General features: G+C 43.4%; 1 protein-coding gene across 1 annotated transcript; it reads left to right on the top strand.

Annotated features, from left to right (window-relative positions):
• Positions 1-33: 33 nt before the first annotated feature.
• Positions 34-24,244, top strand: atm (ATM serine/threonine kinase). The gene is given in 63 exon segments (XM_080458943.1): positions 34-126; positions 330-405; positions 499-617; positions 866-1,011; positions 1,124-1,288; positions 1,389-1,554; positions 1,662-1,900; positions 2,190-2,359; positions 2,675-2,853; positions 3,013-3,384; positions 3,488-3,691; positions 3,896-3,997; positions 4,108-4,342; positions 4,460-4,591; positions 4,726-4,851; positions 4,969-5,046; positions 5,131-5,317; positions 5,667-5,860; positions 5,947-6,026; positions 6,116-6,271; positions 6,496-6,571; positions 6,863-7,005; positions 7,189-7,306; positions 7,407-7,577; positions 7,710-7,885; positions 7,996-8,239; positions 8,590-8,696; positions 8,816-8,942; positions 9,057-9,284; positions 9,288-9,509; positions 10,066-10,224; positions 10,439-10,571; positions 10,650-10,745; positions 11,055-11,226; positions 11,531-11,672; positions 11,797-11,973; positions 12,249-12,426; positions 12,539-12,644; positions 12,770-12,928; positions 13,052-13,160; positions 13,465-13,553; positions 13,797-13,899; positions 14,060-14,208; positions 14,300-14,404; positions 14,969-15,088; positions 15,214-15,448; positions 15,529-15,705; positions 15,830-15,949; positions 16,586-16,803; positions 16,897-17,104; positions 17,207-17,332; positions 17,644-17,784; positions 17,994-18,132; positions 18,373-18,455; positions 18,695-18,835; positions 20,215-20,331; positions 20,452-20,601; positions 20,686-20,851; positions 21,404-21,490; positions 21,747-21,861; positions 22,968-23,031; positions 23,133-23,275; positions 23,382-24,244. Coding segments are annotated over 62 exon segments (9,342 nt in total). The 5' UTR covers positions 34-126; positions 330-333; the 3' UTR covers positions 23,563-24,244.

Here is a 24,244-nt window from a genome sequence, read left to right as displayed (position 1 = left end):
GTAAAAGTGCGTAAGCGTGCGCGTGTCGGAGAAGTGAAAACACGTCAAGAATGGTTAAGTTGTTCCTTGTTAGTGTGCATGTGTAAAAAGCTCAACACATCTGATCAGCGCCTTACCCTGGAGCCAGTAAGTGCACAGAAGCTACTTACTGTTTGAATGCGTATCGTTCAAGTTTATGTTTACTGAAGTGTTGCTAAAGGCTATGATGACTTGCAGTGCAGTTCAAGAACTGGGTTCATTGGTGTTTGTTTCAATTACTGTGTCGACATCAATCCCCTTGCAGTGGGTCTAACATTTACTAACATCCTGTCTCTGTGTCCACTCTGAAGCACAATGAGTCTGGCTTTACACAGTCTGCTGCTCTGCTGCAAAGGGCTGGACAGTGACAAGGCCACAGAGAGGAAGGTAAACACGCCCGCTGACAGCCTGGACATGGGATGCAATGTAGTGCTGTCAGACATTGGATATAATAAATGTGTCATCACTTTATTTCTTCAGAAAGAAGCTGTAAACTTCAAACGGCTCCTTTGTTCACCAGAGACTTTGCAAGAACTGGATCGCAACTCAGCATCCAAAGCAAAAGGGACCAAACAACTCACGTGGGATGCTGTTTTCAGGTGACCTGCCTCTGCTTGCATGCACTTTTTTGTTTACAAACGTTTTATCTAGGAAATGCATCCAAGCAGTCATGTTTTCCATTTTCCATACTCTAGTGTCAGGCTGGTGGCAGAGAGATGTAATTCTTGTCCCATGTTCTTTTGTCATAAATGTGGAAGTCATGCAATTTGTTAGGAAAATAGTTACATCTAGACACTAAAAGAAGAAGAGCCCTTGTTCGGTGAATGCTTTCTGTTTCCCACATCAGGTTTCTGCAGCGCTATGTCCAGAAGGAGACTGAGAGCATGCAGTCAAGTAGAGCCAACGTTACGGCTACTACGATGGCCACGCGTCAGAAGAAGATGGCTGAGATGTGCAGCCTGATCAAATACTTCATTCGCTATGCGAACAAGCGTAAGGGAACTCTGTTTGGGAGATCACAGGGTGTCACTCATTTGGTTGAATTTTTTTGGTCCTTTTGAACAAGTCTGATGGACAGCCATTGCTCTTTGTCATTATTTTGCAGGTGGTCCTCGTCTAAATTGCAGTGAGCTGTTGAAACATGTGATGGAGGTCCTGCAGAGTTCATACTGCTGTTCAGCCTATGGGGAAGATTATAGCAGTCTCCTTGTCAAGGACATCCTCTCTGTCCGCAAGTACTGGTGTGACATCACTTCATCGCAATGGCACGGTCAGTGGCATCTTACTCTAAATATACAGAGATTTATATGCTTGTATGATTCATCTTTTCTGTCATGGTTGTAAGAATGAATGTTTTTTTCTCATCATAGATCTTTTGGACATTTACTGCAGTTTATTTAACTCTTCATCCAAATCCATCAACCGTGTCCTGTTGAGCAGAGTCATTCACATGGTGGTGCAGGGCTGCTGCACGCAGTCTGATGGAGCACACGATGCTCTGTTCAGCTTCTTCTCCAAAGCCCTGCTCAACGTCAAGTGAGTTGTTTCACTGATCTTTGAAATGTCCTTTAATCTCTATTGAGGAGGTGCGTTAAGTAAAATACCCGAACCCAAACATTTTGTTGGTGTTTTTCCGTTGTCAGGCAGGAGAGACACTTGCTGGTTCTGGAGCATCTCCTGTCCGCTCTGAACATCTTCTTTAGATCAGTGGCCATGAACTGTCGGATGAGGGTTTGTAAACTGGGGGAGGAGCTCCTGCCATCTGTTCTCCATGTCTGGGCTGACATGAGGCCTAGTGCAGCTCTCAAAGAGGAGATTGTGGAGTTTTTCAACTTGCAGATGTGTATTCACCATCCCAGAGGAGCCAACACGCAGGACACAGGTTGAGTGATAACTTTGTTCGTTACTTAGGCTTTGTTTTTCTTATGGTGTTGGCAATTCTGGTTGTACAGACAAACCAGGGCTTTTTTTTAAACTCTTAAAAGTAAAAATAAGGTGTATATTCCATGAAATACAGCAACCCTGTGCTGAAATTGCTGGTTGTTTTTTTTAGGCTGTTGGGATGAGATTGAATTACAAGATGTTACTAACAATGTTATAAACTCACAGAGTCAGGCACAGATACAAACAACAAGTACTGTGTGTTATTTAACAAACCGCTTATATTTCAGGTGCTCATGCCGAGAACTGGACCAAGTGGAAGAGTCTGCTGTTCGATCTGTATGATGCTTTGGTCAGAGAGATCAGCCAAATTGGCAGCAGAGGGAAATACGTCACGGGGACACGACACATCGCTGTCAAAGAAAATCTCATTGAACTCACAGCTGACATCTGTCACCAGGTAAAGAAGCTCAAACCACCTCAGTTATGTCAAATGTGTGCACAGATTAAATCACATTTTAGCTTGAAAGTTCAAATCCCCAGTGTGCTGCTTTAGGTCAAGTCTTGACTTTGATTGTGGGTGGTGAACCGGAGTCTTATCTGGGTTGTGACGTCAAGTGTAAAAACATCAAATCGATGGTGCAAGTTGGAGTGACTTGCTGTGGTGATCTCTGTCAAAGGGAGCAGCCGAAAGGACTCTCAAAAGTGCTATATAGAGGGAGGCTTTCAGACAAATTTAGTCTCTTAGTAGTCTTGTATTTCATTTGTGTTGTAGCTTTTCACTGGTGACCGTGACATCCAAATCCTGGAGGTCACCCAGCCGTCTCTCAGGCCCACCCAAATGGGCAGTCCCAGTTTTGGAGCTCCCAGCAAGCGCCGGCGCATTGAAATGTGTTGGGAGGTACTGCGTGACCATCTGCAGCCTCAGCATAGCGACTTTGATGTCATACCATGGTATGAAATGCACAACACAATTCATGTATATATATTAGAATATACTGTTCATTTAAGTACTGCATTCATTATTTCTTTTCACTCTATACAAGGTTTACCTGATCTGTTTTCCCAAGGAATCACATGAAAACATAATTAGCCTCCTTTTTGTTCTCTCAGGCTGCAGATCACTGCGACGCTCACTTCCAAGTACCCGTCCACGGTGCCCGGCAAGGAGCTGGTCGCACTGCTGTCAGTGTTGTGCCAGCTCTTAGCGGAGCAGCGGCGAGGAGAGATGGGGATGTATGTGCTGCGCTGCCTGAGGGAGGTGGCCCAGTGTCAGGCCTGCGACCCACAGAGAGTCCAGGCTCACAAAGCAGAGCTGGACAGGCTCTGGGTTCGAGTGTGGGCCCTGGCGGTGCGAGCTATGAGCGCACCTCAGACGGAGTCCTTCAGCCTGGACCTGCTCTCCTCCATTGTGCGTGGTGAACTGATTCATATGGACAGAGAGTTCTGGAGGCTGTTTTCTGGGTCTGCATGCAAGCCATCTCAGTGAGTCTCTGTATTCACAATGATTTGTGTACATTTAGTATTTGCTGATATTAAAAGTGGCATCCTCTTTGCAATCACTTGTCTTTTAAATTCTTTTGTGCAGAGGTGCTGCGATCTGGCTGACCCAGGCCCTGCTGAAGTGTCCAGTCCCCAAAAGCCTCAGACTGACCTCAGGTTGGGACTTTGTGGGAGGCACAGAAGGATCCGTCTCACCGAGTCTGAAGGAGACGCTTATCGGCTGGCTGCTGATGAGCGATCAGAGTGATGAGATGGAGGAAAGCTCCAGGCCCCACCCCATCCTCTGCAGGTTGGCACTGTGTTACTTTTTCATTCTGTGTGTGTGAAAGACACGCTACAGATAGCTGTGTTTACATTTTGATGATAACAGAAGCTTCAATGAAGAAGTGAATTAGGAAAAAGTTTGAAACATCAGTTTACTTCTCCTGTTTATTTGAATGGTGTTTGTTGCATAGAGATATGTAGATTTATGTTTTGCTATATTTGTGTGCAGAGATTTTCCTCGCAATCTGATAGCCAGCATGTTGGTCTCTCTGACTCTGAAAGACACAAAAGTTGGCCTTAAATTTCTTTTGGGACCTGAAGGAACAGAAAGGTGAGCGATATGATCCAGGTCTTTAACTTTTTGTACAGTTCATGATTTCATAAGGTCATCTGATATCTTTGATTTTAATAATGCATTTGACATATCCCCCTTTTTCAAAGTGCCTTTCTTCAAGATCAAGTGTCCCGCAATGCCAGAAACAGCCTGGAGGAGATCGAGAGGCTGTACCTGCAGTTCAGCTTCAATATGCTGCCTTCAGAGATCCAGCAGTCCAGCGAGTCGACCAAAACAGTATCAGCCGACTGTGAGTTCGCTGTGGTCCCCGGCCTCAGAAGCAAGTTGGAACAATCTCTGCTTTGCATGGCTGATAATTTACTCAACTGCTACTCTCCTGATGTGAGTGCACCTTCGTTGGTGTTTTTATTTTATATTATTTTATTTTTTCATTTCGATATTCTCCATAGACTTTAAAGAGACACGCACACTGATGTTTATTGTGACTGATTTCCACAGTCTCAGTCCACTTCACCAGAGTGTGTAGTGCGCTGTTTCTCCCTGCTGACCGGTGTGCTGGCAGGTTACATCTCCACTGGATTTCTGAGTGAGGAAGAAGCCTGTCGCTCGCCACTCTTCACTAAGGCAAAGGTAGACATGTAACCTCACAGACATTTGTAGCATTTGACCTCACATTTGCATTAGTCACAGACGCGGAATATTCTGCTGTTAGTGGAAGAATTGCATCAGAAGGTTTGCTTAGTATTTATATTTACTTTTTTCAGACTCTGGCCCAGGACTTCAGTGCGTTTGTTTCGAGTGTGAAGGTGAAACTGACCGAGGAAGGAACCGTGACCACTCTGAGATCTGTTATGAAGCTGTGCACGCAGCCTGTCAGCAGAGAAAAGGAGGTGACGGAAAACATTGATTTTCTTTTTCTAAAGTATATAAAGACAATTACCAAATAATAAAAGAAAAAATTGGGTTAATTGTACGAGAGGTAAAAATGCCTTTTTTCTCCTCTGCAGGATAATATCAGTCATATCTTTTTAATGATTCTCCCAGCCAGCCTCCTCAGTGACTTGGCAGAAATCTGTAAACTGCTGGTAAGACACAGATGTCAAATACATGTCTGTAAAACGGTTGTGCATATAGCATAACGTTTTCTCCTATTTCTCGTTCTTCTCCAGTTAAACAGTGTTTCCAAGAGAATCAGTTCTACAGATGAAGACGATCATGCGGATGATGATTGGGAAATGACCAGAACTCAACAGGGGGATGAAGTTGTAATGTTTGATGACGAAGAAGAGTCCAGCAGCAGCTCTAACGGGACCCAGAGGCAGAAGGGAGATGTCTATGACAGTTCCTGTGGTCCAGGTAAGAGGAGATTTCTTCCTAAAACAAAAAAAAAAACACTTAAGTGGTGGAAATAACAATAAACCTCAATCCTGGATTACTAAAGAGTAGTAAAAGCATTGCATATGTGGCTGATGGTTCAGAGTGTATTTGTGGGGTTTGTATGAGTCATCCTACTGTGTAGGAAATAAAGTGTCTGTGAGAGGAATCTAAATATGGTTTTTATTAATGTGTTGGTTTTTATTTGAATCTCTGAATTACAGTGGAAGAAAAAATAGGTGTATATGGAGAAAGCAGGTGGTACTCCGTATGTCACCATTTAAAAAAACCCAACAAAAAACAGCAGAATCTCTGATCTGTCCTCTGGCAGGTGCAAAGAGCCTGTTGGCAGACGACTTTCTGGCCCTGCAGGATCTGGCTCTCCTCACAGTTCTGGAGTTTCTCTGTGAGTGTGGCTCCATCCAAAAGGTCCATGGTCTGCTCTTCAGGCCGCTGGACGTGCGATGTAGGCTGCTGCTCCTGGTGAAACAAATCGACTTCAGCAAAGCCTTGCACCTCAACATGGTGAGTCGGCGCTTCGCGAGGAGGGTCGGCGTTCCAGTGGCATCAACGTCTTTGCTGCCAAACATGAAAATGTGCTTCTGTTGCAGTATCTTGTCCTGTTGAAGAATCTTCCCGCTGAGGATTCGCTCTCTCCCGAGGAATTTGATTTGCTGCTGCGTCCTCTCGGGTACAACCTTCTTGTACCCATTCATTTCGTTGCTGTTGAGGTTGTGGCATTGTGACGCGAGTAACGTGCATATGTTGCTGTATTCGCAGGGATATGTGTTCGTTGTATCGTCAGGACCAAGAGATCTGCGCTGCTGTACTGCTCAGCTTGTTGCCCTCCATCAAAAGCCTCGGGAAAACCCACCATTCCCTCGAGGAGATGAGACATGTTCAGGGGCCACTGCTTCGAGTGCTGGCTGGATTTTGGTTAGAAACATAAAGATTTCCCTGAAGTGTAAAAAGTGTCTTCTCCAGTAGTCACAGTCGTTGGTGTTCTTAATGAGGTGACCACATTTGGTGGTGTTAACGAGTCTTAAAAGGTTACTCTCTATTTCTGACAATCGAAACATGAATTATTGTTTTCTATGAGCATTTGTGATCTCGCTAACGTCTGTTATAAATGATGACTCACACATTCGGCTTTGTTTCAGTACCCTGAGCCAGAAGGGGAAATGTGTGGCCTCAGCGCGAGCTGCATTAGTGCAGTGTCTCATTGCTCTGCTGGAGGTAAGCTCTGCTAAAACATCTCATCTCACTCCTTTTGGATTATGTATTTATATTCATGTTTATCTATAAAGAAAATGTATGGACACTTGATTTTGTATTCTGTGAAGCAATCCTTTTGGTTATTTTCATGTCTAAATGTTTACAGACCTCTTTTAAATATAAGGAGTTTTTTGTTTTTGCTCATTTGTTCACTGCTTAATTTGTCATAGTTATTCATCAATGTACTGGTTTAGAGAAATGGAGGCTAATTCTGCTGTCCTTGTTGTGTTTTGGACAAATCTCTTCTTTCAGGTGGACCCATGTTGTACGTGGGCACTCCTGAGCATTGGGAACTCCAACAGTGGGGAAGAGCAGCCAGTCTCTCATACCCTTCCATCTCACCTTGCAGATGACCACCACCATGTCCGCATGCTCGTCGCCATGTCAGTGGAGAGGTATGTAATAAAGCCATCTACAGGTGCTGGATGTTATTGTTAGTAAGTCACTCAGGCTTTAAAATGCTACATCACAGGGTAAACAGGCACATGAGAGAGATGATGGATGAAGTAAAACCTGTGAGACAATGAGGGTCATCTTATATTTGTACCAATACAGTATTTCACCTCCATTGCTTCCAGGCTGTTTCTGGAGTTCAGTCCGCAGCATCCAGAAAAGAGGAAGATGCTTCCCCTGAAACATCAGCAGGCAGCTTTTGAAAACATTTACCTGAAGGCTCAGGAAGGGATGAGGCTCCCAGTAAGGAAATGAAGTGCTGTTAAACATCAAAAACATGTCTATATTTCCCTCCTGTTTTTAAAAATCCTCTTTTTTTTTTTTTTGGGACAATCATTTGCAGAGAAGCAGGTCTTCAGTGGAGCAACAAGACGAGATGTTTAACCGCAAAACCACGCTGCTGAAGTGTGTATCTGTCGTGCTGTGTTGTAGTCCAGTGTGTGAAAAGCAATGCCTGTTTGCACTCTTTCAGTCCTATAAAGAGAATAACATCGAAGAACAGCTAATCAAAAAGGTAACGGTTTAAAGCTCACAAGCTTCATATCCACATATTCATACATCTGTGATTTCGTCCTTCAGCAAACCTTTTTACACCTTGCTAGATTGTTTATTTTTTTTTGTACATTAATTTTTCTCACTATGACAGATGTTGTGCAGCGTTTCCAGCATTCTTGGCTACAGGAGCGTAAAAGCATTTGTCAGCTCTCACCTGTACTACTTGGTGGCCGAATGGCTCTCACAGCGACAGTCTGATGACCGCTACACTCTCGGATCCTTCCCTTACAGTCTCCTCGGTCACGACACAGTCAAAGATTTCTATCAGTGAGAAAAAAAATCATTATTCCAAGTTTTAAAAAGAAATTCTACTAAGTTTAGTTGTACGTGGTGAAGAAACAGTAATCGATGACCAACACCTTTCTACATCCTTGTAGCTCCTCCTACCAGGTGCTGATCCCCCAGTTGGTCATCCTGGAGGACTTTGAGCAGGTGAAGTCCATCGGCAGGTATCTGGAGAAGGACGTGAGAGAGTTACTGGCAGACTGCTTTCCCAAAATCATGGTCAATATCCTGCCGTACTTTGCACTTTCTGGCCAAGATGCATTGGTCGCACAGCAGCGAGAGAAAGCCCACCGAGTGTACGACCTGCTGAAAGATACCAGCTGTCTGGGCAAACAGGTAAACACTGCAGGACTTTGTAACAGTGAGCTGGGACTGAAGAGTATCTTGGGGTTCTTTTCAGGTTATAAAAATATTTAGTCACAAGTCAGATTTAGCAGTGAAGGATGAAAAGCTTTAAATGCAGTGCAAACGGAGGGAAACATTTATTACACTTCAGACTTCCTGCACGATATTTACAATGAGGTGGTACATGTTCGGAATAATCTATCCCAGTCAAAATGACATGAGGAACTGTTCTCAGGTCAGAGCTCCAAGTAATTCAACACCACAGGTTGTGACGCGTCTGTGCAGAGTACCAGATGTACATTATCCTACATCATGTCCCATCTCTTGAAATGTGTCCACAGCAAATTGACAGCCTGATTCACAGTAACCTGGCAGACATCGTAGTGGAACTGCTGATGACCCTGTATGAAGGACGTGAAGCAGAAGGAGACCTGAAACAGTTCACTGGGTAGCAGTCGTTAAAATTTACACCGATTACTATTTCCCTCGGTTCATTTCATTTTCACACGTTTCTGTTCATTGATTTTACTCTTACAAATGCCTAAATGACCATTTGTTGCATCTCAGAGAACTGGATCCTCTACCAAACCCTCCATACTTCAGCTCTTACGTCATCAAATCTACTCTGGATTACCTCAGCAAGTGTCACACTGCCAACCACAAGCCGCTGGTAGCCATTCTGTCAAAAACACCAGTAAGATGTCTCATATGTGCAGATATCTATTCTGCATCAGTTCATCTTTTGTCTTTGTTTTGTCCCCCCTTTTCTTGATATTAATGTTTTTGGTCTTCTGTTTGGTCCGCGTAGATTTCTATCCAGAGGATCCTCCTCGCGGTGTGTGAGAGAGCAGCTGAGACGACCAACAGCTACGAGCGCCATCGCGTCCTCCTCATGTACCATCTGTTTGTCAGCCTGCTGCTGCGGGAGGTGAAGGACGGTCTGGGAGGAGCCTGGGCCTTCGTCCTCAGAGACATCATCTACACACTCATTCACAATATCAGCAGGTCAGCAAGATTCTGCTGCTATAAGCACATTTAAATTTTATATCTGGATGAATTAACACGACTGCTTCGTGCTCCCCTCGTCTACAGACCACTTAAGTGCGATGAGGTTTCTAACCGAAGCCTCGGTCTCTGCTGCGACTTGTTGACCTCTGTGTGTCAGGCAGCGCTGCACTTCTGCGACGATGCTCTGGACTGCCACCTGCAGGTCATTGTCGGGACTCTAACAGCTCAGGTTAACACCTCCATCTCACAGCAGGTAAGACGCAGGTGGTTAATAAAAAAATTGTGTTTAAAATTTATATTGCACACTCGTCATGCATCATCCCCGGAAAGTCTGTAGCAGTATCTTCCACATCTGGCTCCGAGAGTACGCCTCCCCTTTTTGATTCAGATGATTCAGACGTCTTATTTTTCATTTGGCTTCTGCAGCTTGATTATGCATGCATCTAAACAAATTATTCCTTGTATTTTCATTTAGTACGACTAATTTTCAGCCATTCACTGAGCAATTTATTTTAAATGACTTGCTAACATTTTCATACACCCTTAATATCTTGCAGTAGACACACGGGTAGACTTGTGTGACTTCACTATTAACAAGGTTGCCCATTTCTGTCTTAGGCCAATTAATTGATTTTCTTAGTTGCTTAAAATAAAGTTCAAATATACAGTGGAGTGCAGATATGGACATGACATTTCTTCTCATTAACCTCATGAAGCTGTTGAGCTGTTTATGATTTTATTCAGTTTTTTTTTTTTTTTTTTTTAAGATTTATTCATCAGGTTTCAAACTCTTTTCTTTCGCCCCACAGGTGCTCAGCTTGCTGCAGTTTCTTGTGATTGAAAATCGTCAGAAATTAAAAGACGCCATCAGCTGTTTGGAGCCTTTTCCTGACGTCCGTGAATTCAGAGAGCTGCGGTCTGTGCAGCACGAACTCAAATACAACACCAGCACCTTCACACTCAGACAGGTGAGAGCAACAAATGCACAGACACACACAAAAACCCAACAACCTCACAGCATTAAAATTCAGAATAGTCTCACTGTATTTAATGAAAAATCCTTTTTTTTTGTTTTTTTTGGCTGTTGTGTATCACCAACCTATATTCAGGAATTGACATAAATAAACAAAAGAACCCTAAAACAGCCCTTTCCTACATAATCCATCTTTTTATGTTTTGCAGGAGATTTCCCACTTCCTGTCAGTAACATCATGTGACTCCTTGCCACTGACTCGACTGGAAGGGTTGAAGGATTTGACCCGACAGCTGCACGACAACAAGGGACAGATCCTGGAGTTGCTCAAAGAATGTCATGGTATGAAGCTCAAGAGGAGAAACTCGCTATGCATGATGGATGTTCTCTGTGTTCTGAGGTTTTCTAAATGTCTTGCAGCTGACCCCGGTGACAGCGTGCTGATTAAACTGGTCCTCAATCTGCTGCAACTCTGTAAACTGGCAGCCAACCACCCTGGATGTGCTGAAATACTGGGTATGGAATCCGAGTACTTCCACCGCAACAGCAGGATGAGTTTGTTGGTGATCATTTCTGTACAGTTTCATGAGTTTGAGACAAATAGTGTTTTTGCCTTCTTCTGCTGTATAGTTTGCGTGTTGGCGCAGCACTAGAATTCCAAATGTGGCGAGTGGTTTGAGGAAATGATGCTACACGGGTTGTGTTATTTAGTCACTCATGTGGGAGGTGTTGGAGTTTTGTTTGGAACTTATATTATTCTTCTAAAATACATTTTCCAGTTTCATTTGATGCGTCACGTCACTATATTTTATATGTTTGTTTCAGAGGCAGCAGGCAACTGTCTGGGAGAGTTGGGTCCTGTGGACTTCTCCACCTTTGCCCTGCTCCACGGCAGAGATCCTCTGTATGAAAAGGCCGTCTCTCTCTTCACCTCCACCGAGTCACAGTGTCTGTTCATCATCCTCAGCTGCATGAACAACGCCCTCACTCGGCACCGGTAAAGTTATGGGCTTACATTCACACACAGTCACGGAGCTGCCGTGTCAGGTTCAGATTCTCTATTGCAGTGGTTCCTAATTCTCCACTTGGTTTGTAAAGCCAACCCTGCCCCTTTTTAGAAATACCACCATTTTCATTACCATTAATAGTCAAACTCTACGGCACTTGTTTTTAGTAAATGTAGAACTAATATTAAACAGTAATCACATTGATTGTGGCATCATTGAGCTGCACTCCTCCAATGGAAATGAGCAAACATGAAGTTAGTGGCTGACGTTGATATTTGCTGTGTCCTTTGCCAGTGTTGAGGTGAGGCGGGCAGCAGCTCAGTGTGTGAGGGACGTCCTGGCGACGCAGTCTGGAGTCGACTTCTGGGAACAATACAAAGACAAAAAAGATCCCATGTTGGCTTACCTCAACCCCTTCAGGACACCTAAGAGCAAGGTGCAGTGAGCATCTTTCTTTAAAAAAAGGAAAATAGAATAAAAAATACATTAAAGACAAAAATCCCACATGATTATTTGTTCATAGAGTTTGCTTCTTATCAGTGTGTGTCGTCCCTGATCAGGTGACTGAAATGAAAGCTGTGGAGAATACGCAGGCCATGGAGAAGCTGCAGAGTCAGGAGTTTTGGATTCCTAAGGCGGGGACACACCGGGCCTGGGTGAAGGCTCTATGCACAGCGCTGCTGGACGGCGGCGGAGTCAGGAGTGAACCTCTGCTCTTGTCTCGACCGCTGTGTCTGGTGAGCACATGAATGCGAACTTCAGTTCACATCATCACGTCATTCTCGGTTTTTCTTGAGCAACTTAAAGAACACACACCCGGGGTAGCCAAAACGTTGGGACACTGTGTTAAAGGCGAACAAAAACATCATGAAAATTATTGCAGAATTTGAAAAAAAAAAGCCCATGATTCTTATCTATTATTTTGTACTTTAAACCAATTTGTGGTGTTTATTATTGTTTTTGTCGCATGCTGTTGGCGAAGCTGCTCTAGATTGACTCTGTGTGACTCCAGGTAAGCGTGGACTGCTGTCACACTCTGCTGCCTCTCATCATTCACTCCATCCTTCGGGACGACTCAGACGGCTCATGGAGGACGCTGCTTTCCTCCCACATTCAAGACTTCTTCAGCTTTTGTTCCAGAAGCGCTCAGGCCTCCAGTCGCTCCGCCACACCGCTCAACTCAGACTCTGGTGAGTTTTACACTCGGCCAGGGTTTTATGATAGTAAACTGAAATGCTACACCTTATTCATTCCCGCACCTTGCACGTTTTCATCTGTGATAACTTTATCTTTCTTTTGCAGAGTCGGACGCTGCAAGCAATGGCTTGTATGACACCACTTCTCTGCGTACCATGCTTGCTGTGATTGACTACCTGAGACACCAGTCCAGATCGGTGGAAGCTGCAAGGTTCGGAAATATTAGTCGACTTTTTTTTTTTATTTAAACTTGCTCCCGTTTCATTGTTTAAACTGATTTAGGATCAGTCTTTTTTTTTTTTTTTTTAATAAATACTGTTTGCATCTTCCTCTCAGTAACTCCTGTGGTACAGTGTGTGACTCGAACTTCTGGCTGGAGCTGAACTACCTGGAGGTGGCCAAAGCTGCTCAGTCCTGCTCGGCTCACTTCACAGCTCTGCTCTACATTGAAATCTACGTCGACAAGATCAAAGCTAACATGGACCAAAGTTGCAAGTAAGCAAGAAGTACTTTTATTTATTTTTTATTTTTTTTACATTGACTTCAAGTTTCACCTTATTATATTAAAACTTGAATTAACTGAAACGTTTACTTCAAATCTCTTTCCGACATCTGTAGAACAAAGTCTAAAGCAACCCGCAAAATCAACTTTGAGGAAAACAGCCAGAACCTCAACATCTCCAGCCTGACTGAGAGGAGCGTACACGACTCTAACATCAGTCTGCAGGTCTGCTTTTCTTTGCAGACACATTTTTGCATCAGCATTTATTGATTTTTTATTTTTTATTTTTTTTAAAGTAACTGTAAAAACAGGAATTCTTGTTCAGTATTATTTCTGAGAAGTAGTGAGTTACACAAGGGTCATGCTTGATGAATCAACAACTTCAAAACATGTAAGAAATAGGATTTTTCCAAAGCTAACTTGCTTGATAGGCAATTCAAAGGTCACTCTGTCTTCTGCATCAAGAGTTTTTTTTTTTTTTTCTCCACACATTTGTTCTGGTTCTGATTTTTTTCTCTCGCGTTAATAGGAGCTGCTGATTGAGGTTTATCGGAGCATCGGAGAGCCTGACAGTCTGTACGGTTGTGGCGGGGAGACGATGACATGTCCACTGACACGGTAGAAAAATTATTTTTAAAATGAACATTTTTTGCGGTTTCCTATCATATACATTCTGATTATTCTAACCAGTGACTGTGTGTGACTAATATTGCCACCTTTCGTCTGAATTTCTATAATGTTCCAAAGGGTTTGGTGACCTTCGAAGGGAACAGCCAAAACACTTGATTAGGTTTTTGTTCTTGTTGTCTTTGTGATTCTGTTATCCTCATGATTTCTAATGTGGTTTTGTGGTTAAAACAGGATTCGGACATATGAACACGAGGCGATGTGGGGCCAGGCCCTGACTTCATACGACCTTCACCGCTCTCTACCTGAAGTCACCCGACAAGTGGGAATCATGGAGGTTAGATTGTAGAGGCTGCACTGTTAACAGCAAGGTTATGATGACTCATGACATTTTGTGAAAAAAAACTAAACAAAAAGATAATGACAAGTAAACCTGCTCCTGACACACATGCATTAATCTTGAGTGAACCTAGTATTTCTCTTGAATGTCCCCACAGAGTCTGCAGAACTTCGGTCTGAGCAGCATCCTGTCCACCTACATGAAGGGTCTGGAGAGTGAGGGGGTGGAGTGGGGGTCTGAGCTGCGTGACCTCCGCTTCCAGGCGGCGTGGAGGAACACGCAGTGGGACTTTGAGGTGTCCGAAAGGTGAGGGGGAGCCACAAGTGCACAAAGCACAAGATATTTCTCAGATGTTGTCTACTACTTTGTAACATTTCCTTTTGTGTTTGATTATCAGGAGAGAGGAATCCAATCCCAGCTTCAATGAATCTGTGTTTTGTGCCATGCAAGCGCTCAGGGACAAGGAGTTCTCGTTATTTGATGAAACCCTCAAACAGGCCAGGTATGGTGGATTCCTGGGCTCCATTCATCCTGCAGGTCTGAATGCTCAATTCAGATTTCTTTGCTGGGATCTGATTCAGTTGCATGATTGTTTCCATTATAAATGTCCAACTGCCATCATCAGATTTCAATTTCACAAGTAAAGAAAAATGGATCTGTATATACAAAAGGGGATGTGAAGTCACTGGAGTGTGCTGTGTTTATGTAAATATTAATGCTATGTGTATCTTAGTATATGTATCAATTTTGAATTTGTTGTGCACTCAAGCTGGCAAACCTTTAGACTTCAACCTAAAGTTTAAGGAAGGTGCAGAATTGCGACATTCGTCTCAAGAGATGCATCAAAATCATTCAGACCGAGGGTGTAAAATATACATCCGTTTGTTTTTTTTTTTTAAACCAAGATTGTGCTGTTCAGATTAAAAAAATTGGATATGGCTGCATAGCTGATGAAGGAAACATCAGATTTGGGCCACTTTTGCCTGCGGTATGAACACAGCCCTTTATTAAAGGTCAAGTATAAACTTGAAACAGATTTCCAACACATGTTTGTTGTTTTCCACAGGGTGGCTGAAGTGGAGGAGCTGTGCAGAGGCAGTCTGGAGGCTGTTTCTTCTCTCTACCCGGCCCTCAGAAACCTGCAGAGCATCAGAGAGCTTGAAAGTGTGAAACCTCTCTTTTCAAGGTTATTACAACTACTCAGCTGCAGCAGCGACATCCAACGCAGTCACATCGACACTAATGCTTTCTGCGGGATTTGTAGAGTCTGGTCGTTTTAACTTGTTTGTTCTCTTTTTTTTTGTGTGTCAGACCCTTCTCAGATCTGGCTTTAAGTGGAGTTTGCAGACAGTGGCGGCAGCACTCCCAGCTGCTTGTTGACAGCGACTTTTCTTTGGTGGAGCCCATTCTCGCCGTCCGCTCTGCGGCCCAGCACATCCTGTTATCCAGAACCACGGACCCCGACAGTAACCAGTACCTCAGCTCCGTCCTCACCGACCACCTCATGGAGCTCTGCCGATTGGCTCGTAAAGCTGGGAACACGCAGGTAGCGTCACGGATGTGTGCATGCGGGTGTGAACGTGGGCGTGAGGTGCAGATCGGTGACTGATGGTGGTCCCTGTCCAGCTGGCAGAGCGTGCAGTCTACCAGATGAAGCAGCACGGCGGTGCTGATGGGGAGAGCTTTGTGTCCGTGCTGGTTTCCTCGTGGCAGCTGGAGGAGGCTCAGTTGTTCTGGGCGAAGAAAGAGCACGATCTGGCTCTGAGCCTGCTGAGGCAGATGATACACAAACTGGAGGAAAAGGTCAAACACACAATCTAAATGGCCTGATAAGTGTTACAGTCTTTGTATTGAGCCTCATTAGGAATATTTGTAACACAAGATGTGGCCTTCACCTCTATTCAGTTTTTTTCTGTGTCTCGCTCAGGTGGATATGAATCCTTCTCTGGCACCAATCTACACGCGGAGCCTCAGACTGTGCGGTAACTGGCTGGCTGAGACCTGCCTGGAAAGTCCTGGAGTCATACTTAATAATTATTTGGAGAGGGTAAGATCTCGTTGTTACACCCTTATTAAAATCACAGTTCTTAGATATGCGTTCCTGCAAAAGTAAAATGTGAATGTCTCGTGCGGAGGTTTGCAACATTAAAGATCAGAAGAGCAGTTTTTGTCACTTTCCACCAAATCATAATTAACTGGAGCCGCAAAACACCATTAACCTTAAAAATGCTCTTAAATTCTCTTACATAGTTTTGAAATATGAACATAATGTTTTATGTTGCATTTATGAAGTTGCAATTACAATTTAGGATGGTGAACATTTCATCAGATTTCCAGGCTGGTTCTGTACTTCATTTTAGAGGTTTCAACTTTTTTTTTTTTTTTAAAGAAAATTTTGAGATTTTGACAGTTTTAACAATTTTGACTCTTTTTTTTTTTTTAAAGCAGTTTCATGTCGAAACCCTCCCACCCCCAGTTTTAAGCTTCTTTCTTTTAAACATCCTCGTCATTTTAGGGATCTTTTAAAAACTGTTTTATCACTTTTCGTTGTGCCTTTTTCTGCTTTCTGTTTTCTTAACTTTTGCATTCAGGCATGTTTTTTGTTTGTATTTTGCTCCCGACTAATATTGTGAAGGTTGTGAAAGTTGCTCTCGATATCGATAAATGTTTTACTGTCTCTCAGGCGATGGAGATTATCGAGCAGGAGTCACCGGTGCAGGATTCTGGGCTCCTCAGCCAGCGGACAGAGGCTTTCCTGTCTCTGGCTCGCTTTTCAGATGTTCAGTACCAGAGTATTGACAAATACATGAAATCCTCCGAGTTTGACAACAAGCAGATGCTGCTGGAGAAGGCCAAAGAGGAAGTGTCTCTGATGAGGCAGCGTAACTTATCCAACAGCAGGTTATTATCTCTTTTTCATCTTCTGGATGCAAGATAGGCCGGTGTGCTTGCGAAGGCTCCGCCAAAGCGATGCACAATCTCCTCCTCTGACAGGTACTCGGTGAAGGTGAAGAAAGAGCTGGAGCTGGATGAACAGGCTCTGTTGAACCTGATGACAGACCGGCTGCGCTTCCTGTCGAAGGCGATGGAGAATTACATCCGTTGTCTGGAGCAAGGCGAGGAGCACGACACCTGGGTGTTTCGCCTGGCTTCGCTCTGGCTGGAAAATAAGGACCTGAAGGACGCAAGCGACATAATGGAGGTTCGCGAGTCAGACGTTTTAATGCCATGTCTTTGCTTTGTGAGCCATGAATAAACAAACAAAATAGTTTCAGAGTTTTTCTCATGTGATTTCTTGTTCCAGAAAGGGGTCCAGCAGATTCCCTCCTACAAGTTTCTGCCTCTTATGTATCAGCTGGCTGCTCGAATGGGAACCAAAATACAAACCGCCAATGATGAAGATACAGGATTTCACCATGTCCTCAATGATGTAATGCCTTCTTTTTTCTTTTTCTTTTTTTTTACCTTTTTATGTGATACATCCGTGTAGCAACCAGTAATGTATTAAGATCAAATAAGGTAACAATTTTGGCCATTTTGAATCTAAAAAAGCCAGAAATGAACTAAAACAGTGCTGCATAGTGTTGCCGTCCAGTATTACTAATTGCTCTATTTCATTGAATTGTATTTTTGTAGTAGATGGAAAATGTTTTGAATGAATTGCACCACATTCCTCGTTTTTCTGCTTAAATCAAAGTTCAGGTTCGACAGCTGCTCTACTTGTTGTCTCTCCTCTCGTAGCTCATCAGCCGAGCCTCTCTGGAGCACCCGCACCACACGCTCTTCATCATCTTCGCTCTGGTAAACGCCAACAAAGACGAGAGTTTCAGCATGTCCCGACCGTCAAGGGGTGCACCAGAACAACCTTCACAGTTCGACTCGGTGAGATTTAAAAAGAAAATTGTTAAATATTGTGTGACGTTGATATGTGTATTATCCATCCGAGTATGCGTTTGCTTCGTTCTGGTTTATCTTGGACACGATATACGTTCTAAACAAACGTCTTCATTTCTTCAGTTTTTTTATTTTTACTTTTGCCTGTTTTGATCCTCCAAACGTTTGAGGACATTTTGACGGTCTCCCTCATGCAGGAGCGTTCAGACGTGGCCCGGAAGATCATCGGTACGATCAGGGAAAAGCGAGCCACCATGGTCCGAGACATCGAGCGCCTGTGTGACGCTTACATCACTCTGGCTTACATGGACGCCAGCAAACACCAGACCGACAAGAGTGAGTGGTCCATGCACAATGATGCACGGAGACAAAAATACTGGGTAGCGGTCTCAACAATTCATGAATTTCTTTACTGTAGATTCAAAATGGTAGAAAATGATTTAATGCCTCAGTGTTTTTTATTGACAGTGAGCACATTTTGAAAAAAGAGATGCAAATTGCAGGTGATTGCAATTTTTTTTTCATGTGAGATTGAGGCTCAGGTGTCTTACGTTTTACATTCTTGTTTCATTTCAGAGGCGATTCCCATCCCTGCTGATCAGCCCATCATGAAAATAAAAGACCTGGCTGAAGTTGCCATCCCGACCGTGGAAATTAAGGTAAAAAAATAAAGTTTTCCCAAGCTTTCTTTAAGGCAGGTAGGCTTTGATGGAGGGTGCGATTGACCTCTAATAATGGGAAACACAGTCGGGGAAAGAGGGTTTAGATGAACTGATCAAAATTATGCCGTTTTAAGTGCAATATCGTAGCAAATAACACGACACTGAAGTAACCAACACGTAAGACGACACTTTTGGGAAAGTTTACGTTGCCACAAGTTGTGTGTTTTTGTGAACAGGTGGATCCGTCCGGCCAGTACGAAAACCTGGTGACTGTCGGATCCTTTCAGCCGCACTATCGCCTCGCTGGAGGAGTTAACCTGCCCAAGATCATCGACTGCTTCGGCTCGGATGGCATAAGCAGGAGACAGCTGGTCAAAGTAATTATAATAACTGCAATTTACAACAAACACCTTAAGAACACAGACAAATTTAAGTAACGTCCACTTTTCTTGAAAGCATTCGTTCAGCTTCTTCCTTCTACAATATAATGAGTTAACGCTTAACGCGGCCTCAATAGGACTTACTAGTTGCATTGGGCATTTATTTAATTAAATTTTATTTCAATTCAGTTCAACTTTATTTATATAGCACCAAATACAACACAGTAATATAAACATGCTGCCATATGGTTTGTGTGTGTGTGTGTGTGTGTGTGTGTGTGTGTGTGTGTGTGTGTGTGTGTGTGTGTGTGTGTGTGTGTGTGTGTGTGTGTGTGTGTGTGTGTGTGTGTGTGTGTGTGTGTGTGTGTGTGTGTGTGTGTGTGTGTGTGTGTGTGTGTGTGTGTGTGTGTGTGTGTGTGTGTGTGTGTGTGTGTGTGTGTCATTGTTTGTTTGAATTGTGCCTGCGTTTATGTTCCAAACACGTAGAGAAACCTTCATTTTTTCGGTCTGTCTATCTTTTGTGTTCTCAGCTAAACAAATCTCTGCTCTTTGATGCTGGAGTTGCGCGTGGTCTCCCGTGAATAAAGCTGCTCATTTATAACCTGGGTTATTTTCCGTTGAAGTTTGCCCCGTTTGGTAATAATTAAGCCTGTTTTTGTAGCGGGCGAACCTAAAAGGCTTTCACATAATGAAGACATTCTTCAAGAGGCAGCTGAGGAGTGTTTGTCGGAGTGTGTTTGTGTTTGCAGGAACACTTGACCGCCACTTCAAGGCTAATAATTCACCACTTTGGACAGTCATGGTGAAATTGCTTTTTTTTTTAACTGAAATAATTAATGACTATGTTTGGTTAAAAAGTGAGCATGAAACCCAAATTAACAACTCCTTGATACAAAGTATTCCATGTATCAGTGAGTAATCTTTAAGTCATCCATTCATCCATGTTGTCCTGTTTACATGCTGGATTTGATTTGAATCCTTGGACAGGGCGAAGGGATAGAGACGGCCACACGCACACTGCCACATTCACATTTTCAGGCAATTTAGAGTCACCAGTTAGGTTAAACTATCTTGCTGTGTGATGTAACATTAGTAAGTAGAATGGAACACAAAAAGACCCCCAACCTCAACTGGAAAATGAGGTTTTCTCACTTTGAGGGCTAACCACTTCATTTTGTTATATTCATCACTGTTCTGTATCGCGAAATATGGAACTGGACTGACATCTCCTCTCCCAGGTCTGACATTTGGTAACTGTTTTCATTGTCCCGCAAATATTGAAGCGAAAGCACAAGTCCGGATGCTAAAACGCCAGCACGACTGAAAGTAATTATTGGTTGCTTGGGAAGCATTGACCCTTCACTGTGTGTGAGCAGGGCCGGGACGACCTGCGGCAGGACGCAGTGATGCAGCAGGTGTTTGGCATGTGCTCCATGCTCCTGCAGCGCAACACGGACACTCGGAAGAGGAAACTCAACATCAGGCAGTATAAGGTTGGCTTTGGTTTTCATTTGAGATGACATATTGAGGTGTTGATGAGGAGCTCGCTTTACTGTAAGAAAAACGCCGTTAGAAACAACTCCGTTGATATCCCCCCGTGACTTTTGTTCCAGGTGGTGCCGTTCTCGCAGCGCAGTGGCGTGTTGGAGTGGTGCTCCGGCACCGTGCCCATCGGAGAGTTTCTGGTGAATCCCAATAAAGGAGCCCACAAACGTTTCCGACCTCAAGACCCCACCAACCTCGCCTGCCGCAGACAGATGATGGTACGAGTTCAGAGCGGTGTCGGTAGGAAAGCAGGATGCCATATGAAAAGATTGACTTGATCCCCTTGTGTTTCACTGTCGCAGGAGGCGCAGAAATTGAGATTCGATGAGAAGCTGCAGGTGTACATGGACATTTGCAAGAGGTTTCGTCCGGTCTTTCGATATTTCTGTATGGAGCGATTCCTGGATCCTGCGGTGTGGATGGAGAAACGGCTGGCTTACACTCGGAGTGTTGCCACTTCATCCATCGGTACAAGCCGACAGGCCCATCCGTCTTCTACAAAACAGTGGTTTGAGCCGATCCCAGCTTAAAGTGTGTGAAGACAGGATACACCCTGGACAAACAAAAAAAGACAGACAAGACACATACATACACTCAAGCATACCGGCACACCAGTCGCCCTGGAAGGCATGTCTTCTGATGAGTGAGGAAAGCTGGAGAAAAGCCACATGCTCAGGAAAAATTAGCGAGACTCGTCTATATCCTATATCTGTCTGCATACCGGCAACACAATATGACTTCTGTAATGGGTGAACTAAAGAGATTACCAGGGACAGCATACTGCTGCACATTGCTGTACATTTGTGCACGTGAATCGGTTCGAAGAGTGAAAAATAAGTGAATAACACAGCTGCATAATACTGCCATCACAAAGACTCCTGTAAGAGTCAGTCTAGGTACATGCGTCTAAACTCTCTATAACTCGGTAGGAATCTAAAGGCAACACTTCTTTTGATTTAAAGATATCGGTATAAAATATTAATATCAAGCTTTGATGTATTTTGTGTTGTGTATCCACAGTCGGCTACATCGTCGGCCTCGGTGACCGGCACATCCAGAACATCCTGATCGACGAAGAGACTGCTGAACTCATACACATTGATTTAGGTAGACTTTGTTGGATATATTTTTTGTTCACGCTGTTTTATTCTGTCGTCATTCTACTGAAATCCAAGCACAACCGCTCTCTCGTTGCTTTGATTTAACCTCCATTTTATTGCCATAATTCACCTTCTGAGTGCCCTGAGATGACTGTTGTCCACGGTGGGATGAAAGATCGAATCAAACCTGTAAAACTCGAAGTTCATTTTTAAAATGATCGACATGAACTGTTTCCTCCCCGGGGGGGGCGGGTGTGGTTCAGGTGTGGCCTTTGAGCAGGGGAAGGTCCTCCCCACCCCGGAGACGGTCCCCTTCAGACTCTCCAGAGACATTGTGGATGGGATGGGGATCACGGGGGTCGAGGGAGTTTTCAGAAGGTGAGAACGAGTCTGGGGACGCTGGTCACGACTTTTACAGCTTTATAGCGTTTCATGGACATTTTCTGATCATTGCATATCATTTTAAATGAATACAAAAGTTCTGTTATTGTCAATAATCAACAAATTCTTCCTCTGAATGCTTTTCATGTCATCACAATACAAACGCTATAAAACGGCAGGTAATTTCACACCGTTTCCAACTTTTGAGACCTAAATCAGGATCTATATTTTATATTTGCATAATTCAAAAAATCTGTCAAGCTGACCGAGTTACACGTCTGTCATCCTTTCGAGCTACAAAGGAATATATTTCTCACATTCACACTACCAAGTCCTGCAATCTGAAAATATAATGTACGATTTGCGACAATGTGACTTTAAGAAATTTGTTTGAAATATGATTCACAATTTTTTAACTTGGACCAGACGAAGCGCAGAAGTTACCAAATATGGTCACTTCCCTCATGAGTAGGATTGAGATAAGAACACAACATGTAGTAGAATATTCTGGTATGAACATGAATATTCAGCACTTAGAAATTAGAATATTACTTATTGTCTTTCATTATTTAAACAATTTTTACAAAAAAAAAAAAATATATATATATATATATGAAAGGGAAAGATTATTATTTCACAATGACTTAAATCTGTGACGTATTTTGGACGTATTCCACTTAAACTGAAATATTTAGTGAGACATGTCCTATCTCAAAATGTTATCATTTTTCATAAGGTGATATGTTCTCCTGTTTTTTAGCTTGAGGCCATATGTATTATTACAGTTAAAATAAATATTTCAGTCACTTAAAACATTTAGATTGTATACTATGAGTGTAGAAATAACTGATAAAAAAAAATGTATACGATCTAATTATGCATCATGTTATCTCACTTGATTAAAACTGAAGTTTGTTTATGTTTTGCTATTAACTTTTTCTCTTTGATCGATCCAAGCAAACTGGATTATCCTCTTGTTTGACTTTCTAGATTGCGCTGTGTGTCAGGAATTAGACTGTATTTGAAGTTAGAACAGGCGTGCAGCTATATTTCACTGACAGGTGCTGCAGATAATGTGAAGTCCACATTCTTTCTCTGATCAGATGTTGTGAGAAGACGATGGAGGTGATGAGGAGCTCTCAGGAAGCTCTGGTGACTATTGTCGAGGTAGGAACAACACAACCACTCCGTTCAACTCCCAGGTTCTTGTCTTCTGTCCCATGTGCATTTGTGTATTTTTCCCCTCTTGTGTTTCGGTTGTTTCCTAGGTGCTGCTGTATGACCCACTGTTCGACTGGACCATGACCCCTCTGAAGGCCTTCCACCTGCAGCAGTACCAGCAGCAGGAGCTCAACGCCAGTCTGAGCTCCACCATCGGCGCCAGCAACAAAGTCAGCCTTCAGAAACCCAGGTGAACACACAGTGGGGAAATAACTGTACATTTATGACGGATGAATCCACTCATAATAAGCAAAGTCAGTTTGTAATCCCATTTGTTTGTTTGGTGAACTGCGCAGTGACAGCCAGAGCTTCAACAAGGTGGCAGAGCGGGTGCTGCTGCGGCTGCAGGAGAAGCTGAAGGGTCTGGAGGAGGGCAATGTGCTCAGCGTCAGGGGGCAGGTCAACCTACTCATCCAACAAGCCATGGACCCCAAAAACCTCAGCCGACTCTTCCCAGGCTGGCAGGCCTGGGTTTAGCCTTTGGTAATGGTGCTTATGAGCCAGTTATACGTCTGCTTTAGGAACAAGGAAAGCCTCTTCTGGTATTAAACACATGGAGACCATGAGTATCATTCTTTTCTATGTGTATTATTGCGAAACTCACTCATGTCGTCCTTTTCAGTCCGTCCCTGCCAACCTTTGCACTTTATTATGAAGACGGTGTAAGTTACGGTTTCTTTGGCGTGAACAAATGTTTTGCTGTCTGCAGATTAAAGTTAAATGCTTTTATGAAGACCAGCTCCCTGTGAACGGCCCCGTTTAGCAGCTCTTGACTTTCTCTCACCAAGTGACACTTTAAAGTTTTTGTACTGTTGATATCTGGGAAACCCAAAGCTTTTTACTATGAACATTTCTTCTGAATGTATGCTGTTGTGTGATTTTTAAGATCGGTTAGATTTGATATGCCATCTACAGTCTTCATGCAGCAGTTTGTTGTTTTTCTTTTCATTTCAGCTGTTCGGTGAGTTACACCTCAGTGTCTTTACTATATTTTGGTATTCTTTTACAAACGCTCACAGAGCAGCTCAGTGGGATTCAGGAGTAAGTGAAAGATGTACACTTTGTAATTTTCACCGGCTGTTCTTGAAGCTTTGTGTCACTCACCCGCTGCTCTTTTAAGTGTCCGCTCTTGTCATGAAAAGCGAAATAAATAAGAGTG

Source organism: Lipophrys pholis (assembly GCF_963383615.2).
Source record: "Lipophrys pholis genome assembly, chromosome: 3".
NCBI lineage: Eukaryota > Metazoa > Chordata > Actinopteri > Blenniiformes > Blenniidae > Lipophrys > Lipophrys pholis.
Note: the sequence above shows the minus strand (reverse complement) of the source record. Positions and strands in the feature narration are given on the sequence as shown.